A 16,621-nucleotide genomic window follows, 5' to 3' on the forward strand; every position below is an offset into this window, starting at 1 on the left:
CTTAGGAGACTGACATTAGCAGGGAATTGCATGCACAGCCCAGGGTATCCAGGAGTGAGTAAGGGCCTACTTGGGGAGCACAAGGATGCAGGGACTGTTGTCACAGGCAGCAGGAAAGCATGCAGCACGCAGTGAGAGGTTAGCAAGCGGGGTTATGTTGTGTGGTTTGTTTTCCCCATAAGGGTGTAGGTATATATACATCCCTAGGGAACAAGGGCTTGGCTTCCCCCCCTGCCTGGGTCAGGGCCTTGGGAGTGGCAGAGCTCTGCCTTCAAGGCACACAGCTGACAGGAGGCAGGAGTGGTCAGGGCTGAACTCTGCTCCCCAGGGAACTACAGTGCTTGGCCATGGGCAGGATAGGGCCACCCAGCCCCTCTGCACCAGCACCTCTGCCTCCCCCACCCTGGCACAACACATAAAGGCTAGGCAGTGGTGGTTTTATTTCAAAGTAGAACAAAGGTGTCTTTTATTCTTTCTGGAGATGCAACATTCGGATTTGCCATGAGCGTGTCTGTGCTCAGACTGGCTGTTTGAGTGCGTTTAGTCAGGGCACATCTATACAGGGAAAACTGAAAGTGGGAGACTGTTTTATAACCTGGCTGAGTCTCACCTCTGGTAAAGAAACCCTGTTACCCAGCCAAACAGCATGATGTCATGGTCCCTTGGACAGCACATGTTGCTGAGCAGACAAGCTCTATAGAAAAATCTAAAAAAAAAAAAAAAAAAAAAAGTACTTTCAGACGTTTCACATCAACTTTTCGCCTAATTTTGCTGGGAAGGAGTTTTGGCTCAAAGTGTATCCACTCCCAGGCTTCTCATCTCCCTTCATAACTCTCCCCTTCATGTGGTCACTAAACCAGAGAGTTACAGTGCATCAAGGATGTTGTCGATTTTGGTGACCAGGTCCTGGCGCTTGTTGGAATGCATCTTCTCATTCTCAATGTATGTGTCCTTCTTGAGCTTGCCAGCTACCAGCCGCTCAGCCTCAACCGAGGACTTCAGAACGAGCTCCTTGACTTGGCCGTCAAGCTTCTGAATCTCACTTACCTTACAGGGTGAGAAAGAAAGGGAATATTAGAGGAGACAAAAACCATCCCTACAGTGAAGCTGGAATAGCACAGATGGTAAAGCTGGAGCAAAAGATGAAGTCAGTGCTAAGTGGAAACATCTCCAATCCCTGAATATTGCCTCCTGAGCCATCACCTCTCTCTGGCATCACATTATGAGGAATATCTCATGAATGGATAATTAAGCAGTGCAGATAAAGGGTCTCCAAGGACCCAGGAGCCATACTGGCAGGAGACAGGTGCAATGACTGTTAAAGAGTGTTTAATGACAGATTTTTAAAGGCTTCAAGCTAAATCACAACTATGACAGCTGGAAGCTGCGTCCCTACAGTTAATGGTGTGTGAGAAGCAAGTCTGCAATGACAGAGCTACTCTTTGAGTCAGTAACAGATTAAGCAAGGTGGCTGTTGGTTGAATGGACCTCAGAGACCAAAGTGTCCCTCACTTGGGGTTAAGTGGCTGTTCCAGGTAAGTGTTGAAATGTAGTGGAGGAAGAAACAGAGAGTGGGCATGTACTCACTGTGCCATGGCTTTCAACATGGTACAGCAAAATACCCCAAGGAGCATCATGTTACCAAAATTCTGTCAGCACCAAATTCACATGTGCAAGAAAATAAGAGATGAGGGAGAAGATTTTGGTTTGGCTGGTGTCAGTAGTAAAGTCAGAACTGATAATGTGTTGATAGTTTCCATTTTTGCCTAAGTGTTGCTGCCATGAGCTCAATGAGATGCATCAGGATTGTGTTACAAAAGCATTAATCTATACTCATGCAGCTGGTTCAAGGGCTGTTTTAGAAACAGCACAAGCAGCTGTTTACCAGCAGCACTAACAGGGCTGCATAACCAAGATTACTGCAAAAACAAGAACCCGATCTTCACACCCCCTGGCAGGGATCAAGCCATTTTCTGGGGGCGCGGGGGGGAATATCCAGGCTGCAGAAACTAAACCCCAAATTAAAACACACCTAGAATACTTGATAGAGCCAAGAATGGGAGAGCTTAAAAAAAAACTAATTAGAATTTCTTACTTTATCACATAAGTCAGAACCTTCTGTCTTCAGTTTAGACTGCAGAGAGGCTATTTCATTTGTCAGGGCCTTGTGCTCTGTCTCCAAAGCCTTTTTGCCGCTGTTCAGGGTGGAGATGTCCCGTGACTGCTTGTATTTATTCACTGCTTCATCAAAGTGACGGTACAGCCCAAGTCTCTTATTCACCAGAGTAAGCACTTGCTCTGTGATGCAGGCAACCTTCATCCTAGCCTCAGCAGCTGGATCCTGCAAGAGGACAGAAGGGAAGATCAAAGCAGTCATATCTTTGATTTGCATCAAGCCATACTTGCAATCTGCCACAGGACTGTTACACAAGCGGCTCCCTTTGCAATTAAGTCAACTGACAGCAATTCACTGACTAGGTAGAAGTACTGACTAGGGCAAGCACCTTTCAGCACCCAATCTAGCCCAACAAATAGCTTAACAAAAAGTAAGGGAAAACATTGCAGAAAGAGAATTGTGGACATCCCTGCTTCTCAGGGGGATTCCTTTTTATCCAGAAGGTAAAACTCTGGTTAGCCTTAGCATACCAATTCAAATCCTGCAGAAGTATCAATGCTCAGGTAGCATAAAACAGGACACCATTTAAGCATCTAGTAAAATATCCAATTGGCAGGAACATTCAGAGAATTACTGGTATGAAAAATCTCCAACCATCAGCTGAGTAAGCCACTAATGCTCCCACAGGGCTCTTCATCATACAGCACCTTAGTGATGGAGAAATCCAGCCTCACATAGACTATCACAGTGAAGAACAAGATGTAAAAAGCTCCAACCACCAACAGAGGCTCCTGCAGCATCAAGATTTTGTTGAAGGTATAATGAACCTAGAAGAGAAGTTTGAAACACTGAGCAGTGACCGATATTACTATGGGGGAGAACTCCTCTCCTCAGGCAGCAGCGGAACTGGCCATGCAGTCCAGCAAGTATTTATTTCTGGAACCCAATATGGGTGTTTTGACCATGCTGCTGAATTCAGAGGTGGCACAACTGCTTAAGACAAACCACGCACAGAGGCGACACTCACCACAATGTCTTGGATGTGCTGCTCCACCAGGTTGCTCTTGTGCGCCACAATAACTGGACGTCCAAAAGTGTCTAGATATGTGTAGTGAAGCTCGTCTGAAGCACGATTGATTTCATAGGGGCTGTCCACATGGATATTCCTGTGGATAAAACCAGACAGTCCCATATGACTCTACAGTGTTTGAGATGATGTAACCTAGGACTTGGCTGGCCAACTGTGGCCTCTAGCCACAAGGCCAATTATGCAGTTTAAACAACACTCTAAAAAAAAGCAAAGCTGTGTTCCAAGGTCTCCTCCACATGCACCGTCATGGTTTTGTTTCACTGTCCCCAGGCCATTAGAGTAGGCTGGAGAATTGCCACTAACACAGCACTGTCTGCAGTAACAAGCCAGGAATAATGACACTTACTTGGCACCTTCCGGCAGGACGATCTTGACAGTCAGAGAGTCCGTAACTTGCTCATCAAACACGTGGTCGACAAACCTCATTTTCAGGGCATACTGATCACCTAAGAGAGTGCAGACCAGAGGGTGGCTACAATTCCTCAAAGAACAAGGGGCAACCTTGAAGCTCAGCTCCTAACAGAAGCAAGAGCAGAATTCGGATGGATACATTGTGCACCAGGGGGCACTAGCTCACTCAAGTATATTTTAACCAGATGTCTACAAAAAACTGAAGGAAGCACAGAAAAGAAGGTGGATTTGCATATTCTAGAAATAATAGCCAGTAACTCTTGTTGCTAAGGTGCAGTGTACTGCAGCTTTGAATTCTTTACTGTATAGCAACCACCTTTAAACACAGCGAAGGTTTCTTATTCCCTTCGCCTGTGCCACCCACCGAGATTGTAGAGGTATTCATAGCTTGGCAGGTTATAGCCAATGATGTAATGGGTTTTCCATCCCCCAAAAAGTGGGAAGCGGGGACGGATCTCCATCTCCACAGAGTCATCCAGGACAAGGAGGTGGCTGGTGGAGATGTTTCCAATTTCATCACGGTAATAGACGTCCTGAGCAGCAGCTGGGAGAATGGTCTGTATGAAGGGAAGCAACAGTCAGTACATTGGCGAGGAGTTATTTCCAGTGAAACTGGCAAAACCAATAATGGCTGTTAAGCATCGAGAAACTGCGCTCCCACGTGAGAGATGACAAAATGGCCATTCAGTTGCACTGAGTGGTAAAATTGTGCTATTATAAGCAATCAGCCACAGAAGTGGCTGCCAGCACTGAAATCACTTGGCCTCTAAATGAATGTGCATTCTCCAGCCCAGTTTCAAATATCCCAGACAGCAAGGGATCTCATCATGCCCACCAGGATAGCAATTCCCTTTTCACTCCAGCCCGCTGCCCTAGCTCACTGAGCTTGCTGGCTTTACGCTCAGCAAAATGAGATTTCTGTTTGGCTGCACCACCTTAGAGAATTACAACAATCAATCCTGGAGGCTTCAAGCAGTGAGAAAGGTTTTGGTTCAGATGAAAACACATAATACTTTTCACATCTGGCTAGCAGACCCACAGCTTTAACTCCTGTTGAGTGCTCTGTGGACAAGGAATGAATGGATGAGTTTCCAATTAATACTGTTCAACTTGATGAGGATACGACAGAGAAGGCAACCCTGAAAATAAGAGGGTGGGGACAGAATGAACGGCCCTTGTGCAGTGGAAAATGGAAAGCAGAGCTGTCAGCACAGCAATTAAGGGTTTTAGAGGGTCCCCAAGACTGGAGGGGTGGGAGCGTGGAGAAACACTGCATGCCCTGGTATATGCAGTTTGTTTGGCCAACAGATGCAATAAAGCATATAACCCCCTAATTCTACCTCCAAAAGCTATTCCTATCTAGCATGAGCCTTCTCTGAAAATAGATCAGAGCTTTAATATTCCATTACTTGGGTATGCTTACCAAAGAAAAGGACAACTGTATTTTTTCCCTGCTCTGGGGATGTAAAAAAGCAGGGAGCCACAGTAAAAAAAAAAAAAAAAAAAAAAAAATTATGCAAAATGTCAACCTTAAAAGACTTGACAGAAGAGATCCCGCTGTCTGGCTGTCTCTGGTAGTCATATCTGGAGAAAGGCCCTTTCAGCACTGCTCCTGTGTGCTTTAAATCAACCGTCTCTTCAACTGCAATGTTCCCCCAGTGAGACACCTCGATGACTCGGGTCATACTGGTGATGGTCAGGAATGGACTGTTATTTTCATAGTGCACCTTCAGAGTGTCCTAAAAAGGAAAAAAGATAAACTATTAGACCTGAAGTAAGGAACAACCTCCCCTCACAATTATGTGTCTCTGTGTCCCACAGAGAAACCTGCCTAACAGACTCTGCAGAGAGGTGAAGCTGACTGCACAGGCACACAGGGCACTGGCTACCTGGGGTGTACTCATGGGTGACACCCTGCACATCTGGCTGAGTTATAATGGTGAGGGGGCTAGAGATGCAGTCTTCCCCAGCGCAAATAACACACCTGCCAGAACCAACACAAACTGGCTTGGTTTGCCCTGTGGACACCAAGCAGCAGTCAGCAATCATGTCTGTATTAGGAGCACCCTGTTGGAGCACACATTCCTAGCCTGCACACAGGCTAGCTCAGGCTTGACTGGCAATTCTTACACAAAGGCCTCCACTTCCCACTCTCCAGCCTCTGAGATGCAAGTGACATGTTTGCAAGATGCTCTCTGCAAAGCCACAACCTCTTTGCACAGACATTTACCTGGCTGTATGGAGGAATGTCCTTGAAGGGGCCATATTCAATCATGTCTTCAGTGCGGGAAGGGTTGCCCAGCTTGGTATAACTCTCCACGTTCCTAGAGGCCAGTTTTACCCGGGTTGTTTGGGTCTTGGTGAAGTATGGCGAGTAGAAATAGTGATTTCCTTCAAAGACCACAAACTGCTTCTCGCTTTGGGTGATGTGGGTGGGGTAAGGCTGCAGGACGTGTGTGAAAACCATTTCAACAGATACACGGACCTTGGCTCCTGGTGCCAAAGGAGATGGCAGCTTCACAGAGAAGAATTTTCCACTGGAAGGGAGAAGAACAGGTAAATCGTGTGAGATATCCCGAGACAGCAATCAGATCCAATTCCCACAACATTCCCTGTGGATGAGAGCCCATATATCACATATATCGTGTGTAATTGGGGCCAGTATTTTATTTGCTCCTCCAAGATGTACAGATGTCTCGTCCCAGAGGGTGTGCTTACTCTGGACTGTGGAAGCAGGACAGAAGGCAGCACAGAGTGAACTATGTCCAGGCACAATTACAGTCTCTGCTTCACAAAAACACCTGGCTCCTGTTTTGGAAGGGGAATGGTGACACACTCCCCTCCCCTCCCTAGTTCTGCATTTATAAAACATGCTTCAGCAGGGGTTTTTCCACTCTTCTCCAGATGACAAGAATGATCTGAATAAGAGGAAGCATGTGCAAATGCCCACAAAATAAATCACAAACACTTTAAGCACCTGTTCCCACAAAGTCTGTTCATTCTCAGCTTTTTGCCCACAGGATGTGAAACTAAGGAACAGCCAGAAAATGAGCACAGTTTTGGACTGAGGTTCTACAGAAAGGATTGGGATTTCACCAAACCTGTAAGGATGCACCAGATGGACCGAGGTCATGACAGAAGTGAATGGACTTCAAGTCATGCCTGGTGGCCCAACAGCAGGATCACGAGGCCTCCAGATATGTCAGAAACCATGGTGTACCTTGGCAACTTAACTCCACAGCTACTGTCCTCTTGAAACCCAGCAGCACCATGCTCCTGACCCACTTTACAAGCACCCTTTATTTCTCAGCTGTCATGGCTCAGAAAGCACCTGCCTGCTCAGTCTTGCTGTGTATGCACAATATCCCAAGCCTGGCAGCGCAGAGCCTCACGCAAAAGACAGCATCGTCTCTCCCTGCAGCAGGCAACAGCCCATGCTGGGCCACAGTATCCGCGCACTGTGGTACTCCCCACATCACAGATTAAGAGCAGTGCTCTGGGGACACAGCCAAAGAGCACTTGCAATCTTTCTGTAATCACAACTGCCCATCATTTGAGAGCTCAAAATGGAGCAATGGGTAAGAGCACAACCATAGCTATAATACTTCTCTTACCTGAAGTCCCTTAATAAAGTAACAGGACATTACTTAAGGCACTGAGTACAAGAGACTAAGCACAGCTGAACCCCCCCGTGAAGGCAGCTGAGTTGGATTTAACAGAGAGATTCTCCCCCTTATAGGGCTCTCCCCTCACTGGCAGCCATGGGTGGGTGTGAGAAGCAGGTATGTGCAGCTTGTGCTGGGCTCAGTGCAGAGATCTAAAACCACATGTGCTATCTCGCAAGGAAAGAGCTTCTGAGGGAGGAGAGTGACTTCTAATGGGGCCTCTTGGGCTGCAGGAATTGGGTTTGGCTGCTTGTGTGAACTGTGCTTCCTGGCTTTGTAGCACCTCAGGATGCAGCCTGACTACAGAGCGGATCTTTTCAGGAACAAAAGACTCTACGATCTATAGGTACGTGGGACTGGGGTAATACTTCTGCTCCACTGTAAGGACGATGCTAAAACCCCCATGCACACCTCTAGGTACTGATCTTAGAGGGTGACACTCACCTTTTGCCCTTAACTTTAGTCTCTCTCACTTCCAAGGTGTTCTCCTCCTCTTCCTCGCCCTTCACCTGTTCCAAAACAAGAGACTGATCAGTATGCTGCTGTGTAGAAGACTTAACGTGTCCAGGGCAAACTCCATACAGTCCCTATCCACTTTTTAGGGGGATGGCCCCGGAAAATGCAAGCCGATAGATAACTACTTCATTTAACAAAAAAAAAAAAAAAAAAAAAAGCAGCCCCCTTTTATAATGTTTTTCATTAACACAAATTGCAGTGTGGTCAGTGTGCAAGAACAGATAACTGGAGACTTCTGGTAACTCTCTCAAGTTCACCTCAGCCCAGTTCCCAAGCCAGCACAGTGGCTGTAACTTGTGCAAATGAGAATCTCGGTCAACTGCTTCTGTGATTTCTGTTGTATGTTTTCTACAGTGGCAGGGGAGCGAGCAGGCCACGGGAATCCGACTGGGTGAGCCAGCATGCAACGAGATGAGTGCAAATGCTTCTGGGATTAGAAGAACCCTCTTGCACGTACATCCCGTGGGACAAGAGGCTGGACCCCGTCCCGGGGCCTGTGCTAGCTGGGGATGCAAGCACTGCTCCAGCCGAGGGGCTGCGGCTGCTCACGTTACAGCAGTAACGACGTTAATTAGCAGCTGTCTCGCCTTCCTCATCGCTTCCCAGACCTTACACGGCCACAGCCGCTCACACCCCCACTTTTTTCCGTATAACGAGAGAAACCCTTAGCTTCATTGTTCACAAGGCAGCTGAAGGGGCAGGACGGCCAGCGGCCGGCGGCACCCGAGTCACCGGCCGGCGCTGGCCGAGGAAGCCTCTCCCCGACCGCCACGGAGCCCGTGCCGACGGCAACAGCCGGCAGCGCCCGCGGGGCGGCGGGAGCCGGGAGCGCGGCGCTGTGCCTACGTGTCCCTGCGGGCGGCGGGGCCCGGGTAGCGCCCGAGGCCGTGCCGCGGTTCCCCCCACCCCGAGGAGCGGGGCGCCGTCCCCCGCTGCCCCTCGCGGCCCGCGCTCACCTGCACGCCCAGGTAGGCCAGGCGGGGCTCCAGGCCGGGCTCCAGCGCCAGCAGGAAGGCGGAGGCGGCGGTGCCGCCCGCCGCATTGGCGAGGCTGAGCTCGGCCGAGACCTTGGCCAGGTGGGTGCTGAGGTCCACGGAGCGCCGCGCTTCCTCCAGCAGCAGGTCGGCGGCGGCCCCGGCGGCCGCCAGGCAGAGGAGCAGGCGGCACAGCAACCCCGCCATGGCCGACACGCCGCACGGGGAGGGCACAAGATGGCGGCGCCCGCGCTGTACGGGGTGGGCACAAGATGGCGGCGCCCAGCGGGGGAGGAGGCTCACAATGGCGGCGCCCAAGCGGCGTTGAGGCCCCCCCCCGCGCGCGGGGTAGGGCGGCCGTGCGAGTGCCTGAGGAGAAAGGCCGGGCTGGAGGCGCGGCTGCGGCGGGGCGGGTCCCTCCGCAGCCCCGGTACCGGCTCCGGCCTCCCGCAGCCCCGGGCGGCCGGCTCCTTTCCCCGGTGCTTTCCGGCGCCCAGGGCCGGCCGGCAAGCTCGGGCGTTCCCGCGGTGCGGCTGGGCCCGCGCCCCCGCTGAGCTGCCAGGCCTGGACAGGCCTCGGGGCCGGCCAGGCGCCAGAGTAGCGGCAGCGCTTTGCTCGGCCCTGCTGTGGAAAACCACTGCGGGGCCTGAAAAGGAGCAAAAAGCGATTATAACAAATAATCCGGGACGCTCAGGGCATCCACGTGCTTTTCAGTCTCCTCTCCACCCACCACACAAAGCAGCTCTGTTTTCGCCTCTTTTTGAGCAAAAGCCGGCTCTTGCCAGGGCTCTGACAGCAGCGGCTTCGAGTGGCCAAAATCGTAAAACCTGGTGGTAGCGTCTGGCGTGGGATGGCACGGGAGAAGGGCAGTCAGCGTGGGTGGTGCTGGGATTTGGCGCTGGGATTTAGCACAGGGCATTGCACAGAGATGTGGGTTCGATGCTTTTGATTACGCTGCTGAATGAATGAGCCACAAATTGGGACAGTTTGTCTTGCTGGCCTGGCACCTGGATCGCTGTTGCTCTGGAAGGCGAGGTTTTAACACAAGTAGATTTTAAGCAGAATCCAAATCTGCAAAAAACCACTGATAATTGACAGCTAAACAATGCCAGAGAAGAAGTGCTACAGTCAGTCGAGACACAGTAACCAGTCCTGAACTTACAAAGAGAAAATTTTGATGGTTTAACACATGACTGGGAAAGAGGTGATTGACACTTTATTCTCAAACATCTAAAGCAGATAAAAGCAAGGAACGGATGTTGTCTGCCGTGATTCCTGGAGCAGGGCTTTTGCCTGTGAGCCCTGTGGGACAACAGACTTTTCATGTTTGTGTAATGTGATCCAGGACTCGACCTTTCTTTAAGATCCTAATATGAGTCACGGAAATAATTCTTTGAATTGGCCTGAGATTGCCAAGTATCGGAAGGGGATTTCCTAAATGTTGTGAGGTTGGATCTGGAGTCAAACAGCCCCTGGCAAAGGCTAAATAAAGTGAGATGTCTCCTGGTGTGCTATGTTCAAAACAGTATCACCCCTTAACTGGCCTTCCCTTTCTCCCCTTGCTGCCACCGCAATTCCTATTATGGAAGTTTTCTTGGCAAATTACTTCAATTTCCCTTTGATTTATTTAGGCACCAGACCCGTGAATTTGGCAGCTGGCCCTGCTAGCATATCCTAGCACAAGCGGGTAGTTTTGTCACCGTGTCTTGGGTGACAGCAGGGCTATCTTCCAGCAGCACAGCAGGAGATGGTCGCAGGGGCGGGTGTCCACCTCCTCAGCCTCGTGCTTCCAGCTAGGGAAATGTTCCAGGTCCATCTGCTCTCCAGGAAAAGCGTGTTTATCTTGGCCCTCTTCTCCAGAGAGCTGGGTTTTGGGGCCCCGGAACTGGGTAAGCAGGTTCAGGGAGAAACAACCACAAATCATGGAGGGCTGAGCAAAACAGCTGGCTCTAATTTAAGGCTGGCCAGCAGTGCTGCATTTGGGGACTCCCTCCAGTTGTCTGGGTTGGTTTTGCTGTGGAAAGTTCCTCTGCTAGGAGTGGCTGTCACTGTCCTTTCTTCAACCCCGGCCTCTGTGTCACAGGGAATAAATGAACTCCAGGCTGCGTCTTTAATAACATGCACAGCTCTAGCCTTTATTTCCCCTCTCCCTCAGGGCAATTTCTCCTGGCAAAGGGAAGGAAAGAAATAAGTGCACATTCCCCTTGTGTCTGGAGATAATTGGGCTTCCGTCGTTACATCGCAGGCCAAAGGTTGCTCTCTGATGGGTTCAGCCCAGAGCCTGGATCTGAGCTTGCTGGCAAACGCAAAAGTTTCAACATATGACCCATCCCAGACCCTGGTGAGCTCTGAATCAGGCTGTTATATGCTAACCCCGTGTTCAGATCCATTTCTAATTGTGATAATTGAGTCATGCCGAGCCCGTGCAGCATCTGTTCCAAGACTTAAGCCCTACCACGTAGGCTAAATTTATCTTTGGGTTGAAAAGCTGTTGCTTTCAGGCTTGCTTCGAGGATGAGTTTGGCTCTGCAGGCCCCTCTCGCTGCTGCCCTGCATGTTGTGTAGACCTTTAAGCTTGCACTGAGCGGTGCCAAGCTGTTGTTCCTTTGTGCATGGGTTCACTTAACAGCTGGCAGCAGGCCCCTGGCTGGGTGCACTGGTTAGAGTGGCTGGGACAGCTTGCAGATAGCTTGCAGGCCACGTTCAAGCAAGGAGAGGCTGCTTTTGCAGGCGAGGAGCGCTGGAGGCCCGCTGCCTCCTCATCGTCCCAGGCTGTGGTGCCTGCCTGCAGATCTGGCCACCCGCAGCCGGTGCCAAGCAGCAGCAAGAGCCAGGAGTCCAGAGCTGCTTATTTTTCTCTCTTTATGTGTTTGTGGTTTTTCTTAATTCTCCCCTTGTGAGGAATGCCCCCCTCCAGCAGTAATGTCCCACGGAGCTGCGGGTCAGGAAGTGGCATGGAAGAGGTTACCAGACCCCTCTGCTATCCAGGCACTGGCATAATGCCCCAGCTCCCGGTGACAGTGCTGTGGAGAGAGCGTGTCACCCTCAGGGACACCGAGCAGTGGGAGGGGAGCAGCCGCAGTGGAGCTGGTGCCAGCCCAGCCGTCTGCCAGGGCTGAGGGACCAGAGCGGTCTAATAAATACCTCTGGCAGGATAAGCCATGGACAGAACTGCACCCCAGGAAAAACCCTACGCTCTTCTGTTTTTACGGGGCTGATGCCAAACTCAGAGCTGTGTCATCTGTCAGAGCAGTTTGTTCTCAAGGAGGAAAGGAGAAGAAGTTGTTTTCCTGAAGGAGCGAGTTGGCTGTGACCACAGGAGCACACTGAAGCCTGTAGCAGCAGGGAACAGGATTTATCCTGGTGTGATCATCATACCAGCGGGAAGCTTGCACCAGGAACATGCAGGGACCATGATATAATGTGTTGCTCTCTGAGGAGCCCAGGTCAGGGGCAGGAGATACTAAACAGGGCTGTGCATGTGTAGCAGAAGTCATCCTGGCAACACCTTAGCCTATGGATTTTAATACAAATCTAACAGTGATCCTGAAAAAAACACAGGCACGTGGCTGTCGTGATGACCAAGGAAAAACTCCATGCTTCAGATTTTATTGGTGTTTCAGTGTTTAATCCTGTCCGTGTAAAATCAAGGCAGCCTTCTGGCTGCCAGTGGGAGGCAGAGGGCACTTCTCTCTCTGTATTCAATCCAGAGTGAGGTTTTGCAGTTCCCAGCCACGAAAGTGCAGGTACAACCTGGCTGAGTGATGGCAGTTTACTCAGCCTTGCTAAGGCCCTTGAAAAGCAGCTGGCAAAAAAAAAGTCTTCCAGTTCGTTATTTTTACAACCTCATTTTTCAACTAGTCAGCACAACTCAGCCAAGCCTCTGCCAAGCAAAACAGACCGTGACTCTTGCTTGGGGTTCGCCTGTGATTTCCATGGGAGTGGTGGGCCTGGAGGGGGGCTGGTTGAGGCTCGGCTCCTGCGCTTTGTTCGGCTGCCCTGGAAACGTGTCCGGCCTTTGCACAAAGACAGTGCTGATGGGGCACTGTGTGCTCAGGGGCTGCTCCTCTGGGGTTTCTTCAAGTTATTTCAGGAATCTGCAGTAGCACCCCTTACAATAGTCACCTTTCTTTAAAATAGTTTCTTCCTGGGTTTAAAAAAAAAATCTGTTTTCATGCCCACGTTAGACCATGAGACTCAGAAAAACTAATGGAGAAAACTGTCTGTGCACAGCAGTTGTGCAAAGCATTGGGAAGCACACAGGAAAACCTGCTGGAAGAAAATGGGAGAGCATCTCTGAGTCTTGTAAGGGGGTGAGACCACTGTGTGACAGGTATTGTTGCGATAGGGAGGAAAAAATTGCAGCAAGGAGGACACTTCATCAGTATAAAAAGTACTTTTAACTCTGTTTTTAAAGCTTATTAGAAACATAACTGAAATAGCCGTAGACAGGCACTGGTGGGCTGCTAATGGCAGAAATCTGCTACATGTGTGTGGTTAAAATGTAGAGCCTGAGCAAGGAATGGATACCTTGCCCACTCAGGGTGACCTGCTTCGCCTTGGGTGGGTCTGGATTTTGTTACAGGATCAGAGCACATTTTGGGTAGAGGGAACAGTGCTGGTTTAATTGTATCAGATAATTAGGCTGTTATCGGGGCGGCACTCAAGTACTTCCCAGTGCAGACAGGACCTGGGTCCAACACCCTTAAGTGGCCTGCCCACATCGCACCGCAGCTTGAAAATGCCTTTGGCAGATTGGTGTCTGCAAAACCAGAGGAGGCGTAAGGAGGACAGCGTGCAAATCTTGGTTTGAAAAGACAAATGCTGCCTTTCACAGAGAACCAGGGGGGCAGGGAAGCTGCTCTCCTTCCACGCTCCAGAGGAGGAGGCTGAGGGTCCTAGCCATGAGGCCAGGGCGATGCTGGCTCCTGGGGCAGCAGCTGAATCGCACCCTTGTGCTGCAGACGGGCTGCGTTCGGCTCCTCCTGCCAGGGCCTGCCACAGGATCACACCTCTGCAAACTGCTCATTTGCCCCAGGGCTGCAACCTCCCGGGGCCAGCGGTGGAGGCAACAGCACCCGCGTTTGGCAGAAAAATACGGGGACAAATGCCACGGAAGAGCATCCGGTGGAAACCCGCATGCTCCACGGTAGGAGCACCCATGCTAGTGGGCCAGGTGTGCTGGGGTCCTGGCTGGTATCTGCAGGCAGCGGTGCTGGAACAGACGGGCCATGCGGCTGTGCTGCCACTTCTGCCCCGCCTGGGCTGAGAGATGGAGCTAGTTCTTAGCTCTGGGGGGGGGGGGGTGGCAAAAAGCCTTGCCTAGCCCCACCTTGCCATGCCCCCCCCCCGGCCCGCAGTGTCCCCCACTCGCCCCCTCCCCCTAGTGTCCCCGCGTGTCCGCACGCCGCCGCCAGGGGGCGCCCAGGCGCCCCCGAGTCGGGGGAGCGCCGAGGGGGCGGTGCCGGCTCTGGCGCGGTAGCGTAGCCCCGCCCCTTGGAGAATAGCGTTCGCTACGCCGGGGGCGCAGGGGCTGCCCGCCGGTCGGGGGGCAATGGCCGGGCGCGGGGGGAAAGCCCTGCCCGGGGGCGGCCGGGCTGCTGCTGCCTCCCGCCTGCCGCTGCTGGCTTAACCGCCCCGTTCACTGCAGCTCTCACGTTAGTAATGACGGTTAATGAAAGGGAGGGCCCGGTTCCCTTCCCGCAGGGCCCCGGCAGGAGCCCCCGATGAGGTGCATCCCCTGGCTGTTCGTGATGGGCAAAAGTCACTCAAATTTGTAGGGGTAACGGAGCACCTCACAGGGATCCGCTGCAGGGATCAGCAGGTTTCCCTGCATCACCCTGGTGTCATTGCCAATCCGCCAGGCTCTGGGGTGTTCCGTGCATCTCCTGGGGTTGGTGCAGGAGGTGGCGTTTGTCCCTGGGGTGAAGGACGGGGAGTGGTGGCACACATCTCCCCCCGGTGAAAGAAAGGCTGTGCAGTAATGCAGTGCCCAGGTGCCACAGGAGAAAGGCTGTGCGGTAATGCAGTGCCCAGGTGCCACGGGACCACGGTGTGATTTAGTGCCCGATCTCTCAGATAAGCGGTATTGCATTTTGCCTTCTGACTGTTCAAGGTCCTCCAAATGTGGTGCCGGGACCCACCTCAGAGCAGTACCGTCCCAGGACCACGGTCCTGTCCTCAGTGTCAGTGAAGCCCGGTGAGGAGTTGTGATTGGCCCCTCTCAGTACGATCACTGAGTTTCCATCTGTCCATGGAGCAACTCCTCTTTCTCAGCTTGTTTTTGGAGAGGAAAGCACTTGCTGGTGTATTTATTTTGGAAGCCCATTGTTCACGTAGAGTTTAAACCTGGATTTTAAAGCCTCAGTTTTGCAGGATCTGCCACAGACAGTGGGCAGTTGAGGATCCTGCTAACAGCAGCAAGAGGGGGTCATTTGCAGATTGGCAGCTCTTGCTGTGCCTTCTGCTTCCTCCAGGAGCTCTGTGTTTGAGCGCTGCTTGCTGTGAGATAATGCAGATTTCTCACCAGGTTACTAAATTTTGGAATCCGCTGGCAGGGACTTCCCTGGATGATGCTCTGTGAAGTGCCAGCTGGGATTTACATTTCTCCTGCAAAGGCAGCTCCTGTGCCCCTGCCAGGCTGAATCAAAACCTCTGACCCAAGTCTGGCTGTTCATGGACCTCGGGGGGGTGTGTTATGTGGTGGTTGGCAGTGGCCCCTTCCCCAGAGACAATCCCATCGTGCCCTGCCAGATGGCTGATGGTGATTCCTTCCCACCCAGGCTGTTTGATGTGTGACCCAAAAAGAGGGAGCATTAACCCTCTGTGAACAGCATTGGTCTACAGCAGTGAATGCAATCAGTCTTTCCTGATAAGAAAAACACTGATGATTGAGGAAATAAAGAAACTTGAGGATAAAAGATCGTTCTTTCTTATTCCTTTCTTTGCTGGCGGGTCTCAGGCTCCTCACACACAGCTTTCCTACCTGCCTGCTAAGAAATGCCTGATACGGTGTTTGCATTGTTTTTCCCCAAGTCGTAGGTATTGCTCTGCAAACTGATCCACTGCAGCAGAAAGGATGGCAGGCAGTGGAGCACGTAGCCCCACACAGGTCACCCAGAAAGCAGCTAAAAGGCAGCCTTAGCCTCTGCCCTGTACTCCAGCAGGCCAGCCCCGGCTCTGATGTTGGGGTGGCCCTGGTGTCTGAAGCAATTTGGCAGAGGGCAGGAGTGCAGATTGGGCAGAGCAGGTGTTCCTCAGGCTGGCGTTGTGCTGCTGTAGATGGGATAACACATTTTTTGTAACCTGATTGCTCTCAGGACTTCACTGAAGAAGGCAAACCCAGAGAGATCCTATTCATCTAAACAATGTAAAAGGCGCTGTTTTCTATTTGCCAGAAATTCAGGCAGGGATATGGAGCCAGCCCTGAGCGCTAGAACAGAGTAATTGAAGCTTTAACACCCACCTATAACCATTTCAGTTTTAGGCAATTGTGCTTTGCGGGGCATACCTTCAATTTGGTGGCTCAGGGATTTGCAAACAGTGAGTCATAACTCCCTGGGGTCAAAAATGTAGCTGCTGAGGCACCAGGCATTGAAAAGTGTTGTCCAAGATAAAAGCAAAGCAAACCTCACTGCCCACACACCCTTATCCTTCAAGGCTGAGTATCTTTGTCACCCTCTTCGAAAACATGCACTCAAAATTATACAGGCTTCTCGTGGTTGCCATTGATACGGAATTTACTTCTTTTAGAGCAGACAAGAGGGGATTACGAAAATCTGTGACTTGAAAGAATTGAGGCAGATAGATCTGAAGCTAATATGCAGCACCCAGTGCTTGCAGAGAGGTG

General features: G+C 51.3%; 1 protein-coding gene across 1 annotated transcript; it reads right to left on the reverse strand.

The window, feature by feature from the left end:
• Window positions 1-436: 436 nt before the first annotated feature.
• On the reverse strand, window positions 437-9,019 carry RPN1 (ribophorin I). The gene is made up of 10 exons (XM_069812190.1): window positions 8,755-9,019; window positions 7,727-7,791; window positions 5,848-6,154; window positions 5,147-5,356; window positions 3,982-4,174; window positions 3,553-3,652; window positions 3,144-3,282; window positions 2,824-2,943; window positions 2,096-2,341; window positions 437-1,047 (listed from the first exon to the last, which is right to left on the reverse strand). The coding sequence occupies exons 1-10, from the start codon at window positions 8,977-8,979 to the stop codon at window positions 865-867; spliced, it is 1,788 nt and encodes a 595-aa protein (XP_069668291.1). The 5' UTR covers window positions 8,980-9,019; the 3' UTR covers window positions 437-864.
• Window positions 9,020-16,621: the final 7,602 nt, after the last annotated feature.

This window comes from Haliaeetus albicilla, chromosome 24, assembly GCF_947461875.1.
Source record: "Haliaeetus albicilla chromosome 24, bHalAlb1.1, whole genome shotgun sequence".
In the NCBI taxonomy this organism is placed as follows: Eukaryota; Metazoa; Chordata; class Aves; order Accipitriformes; family Accipitridae; genus Haliaeetus; species Haliaeetus albicilla.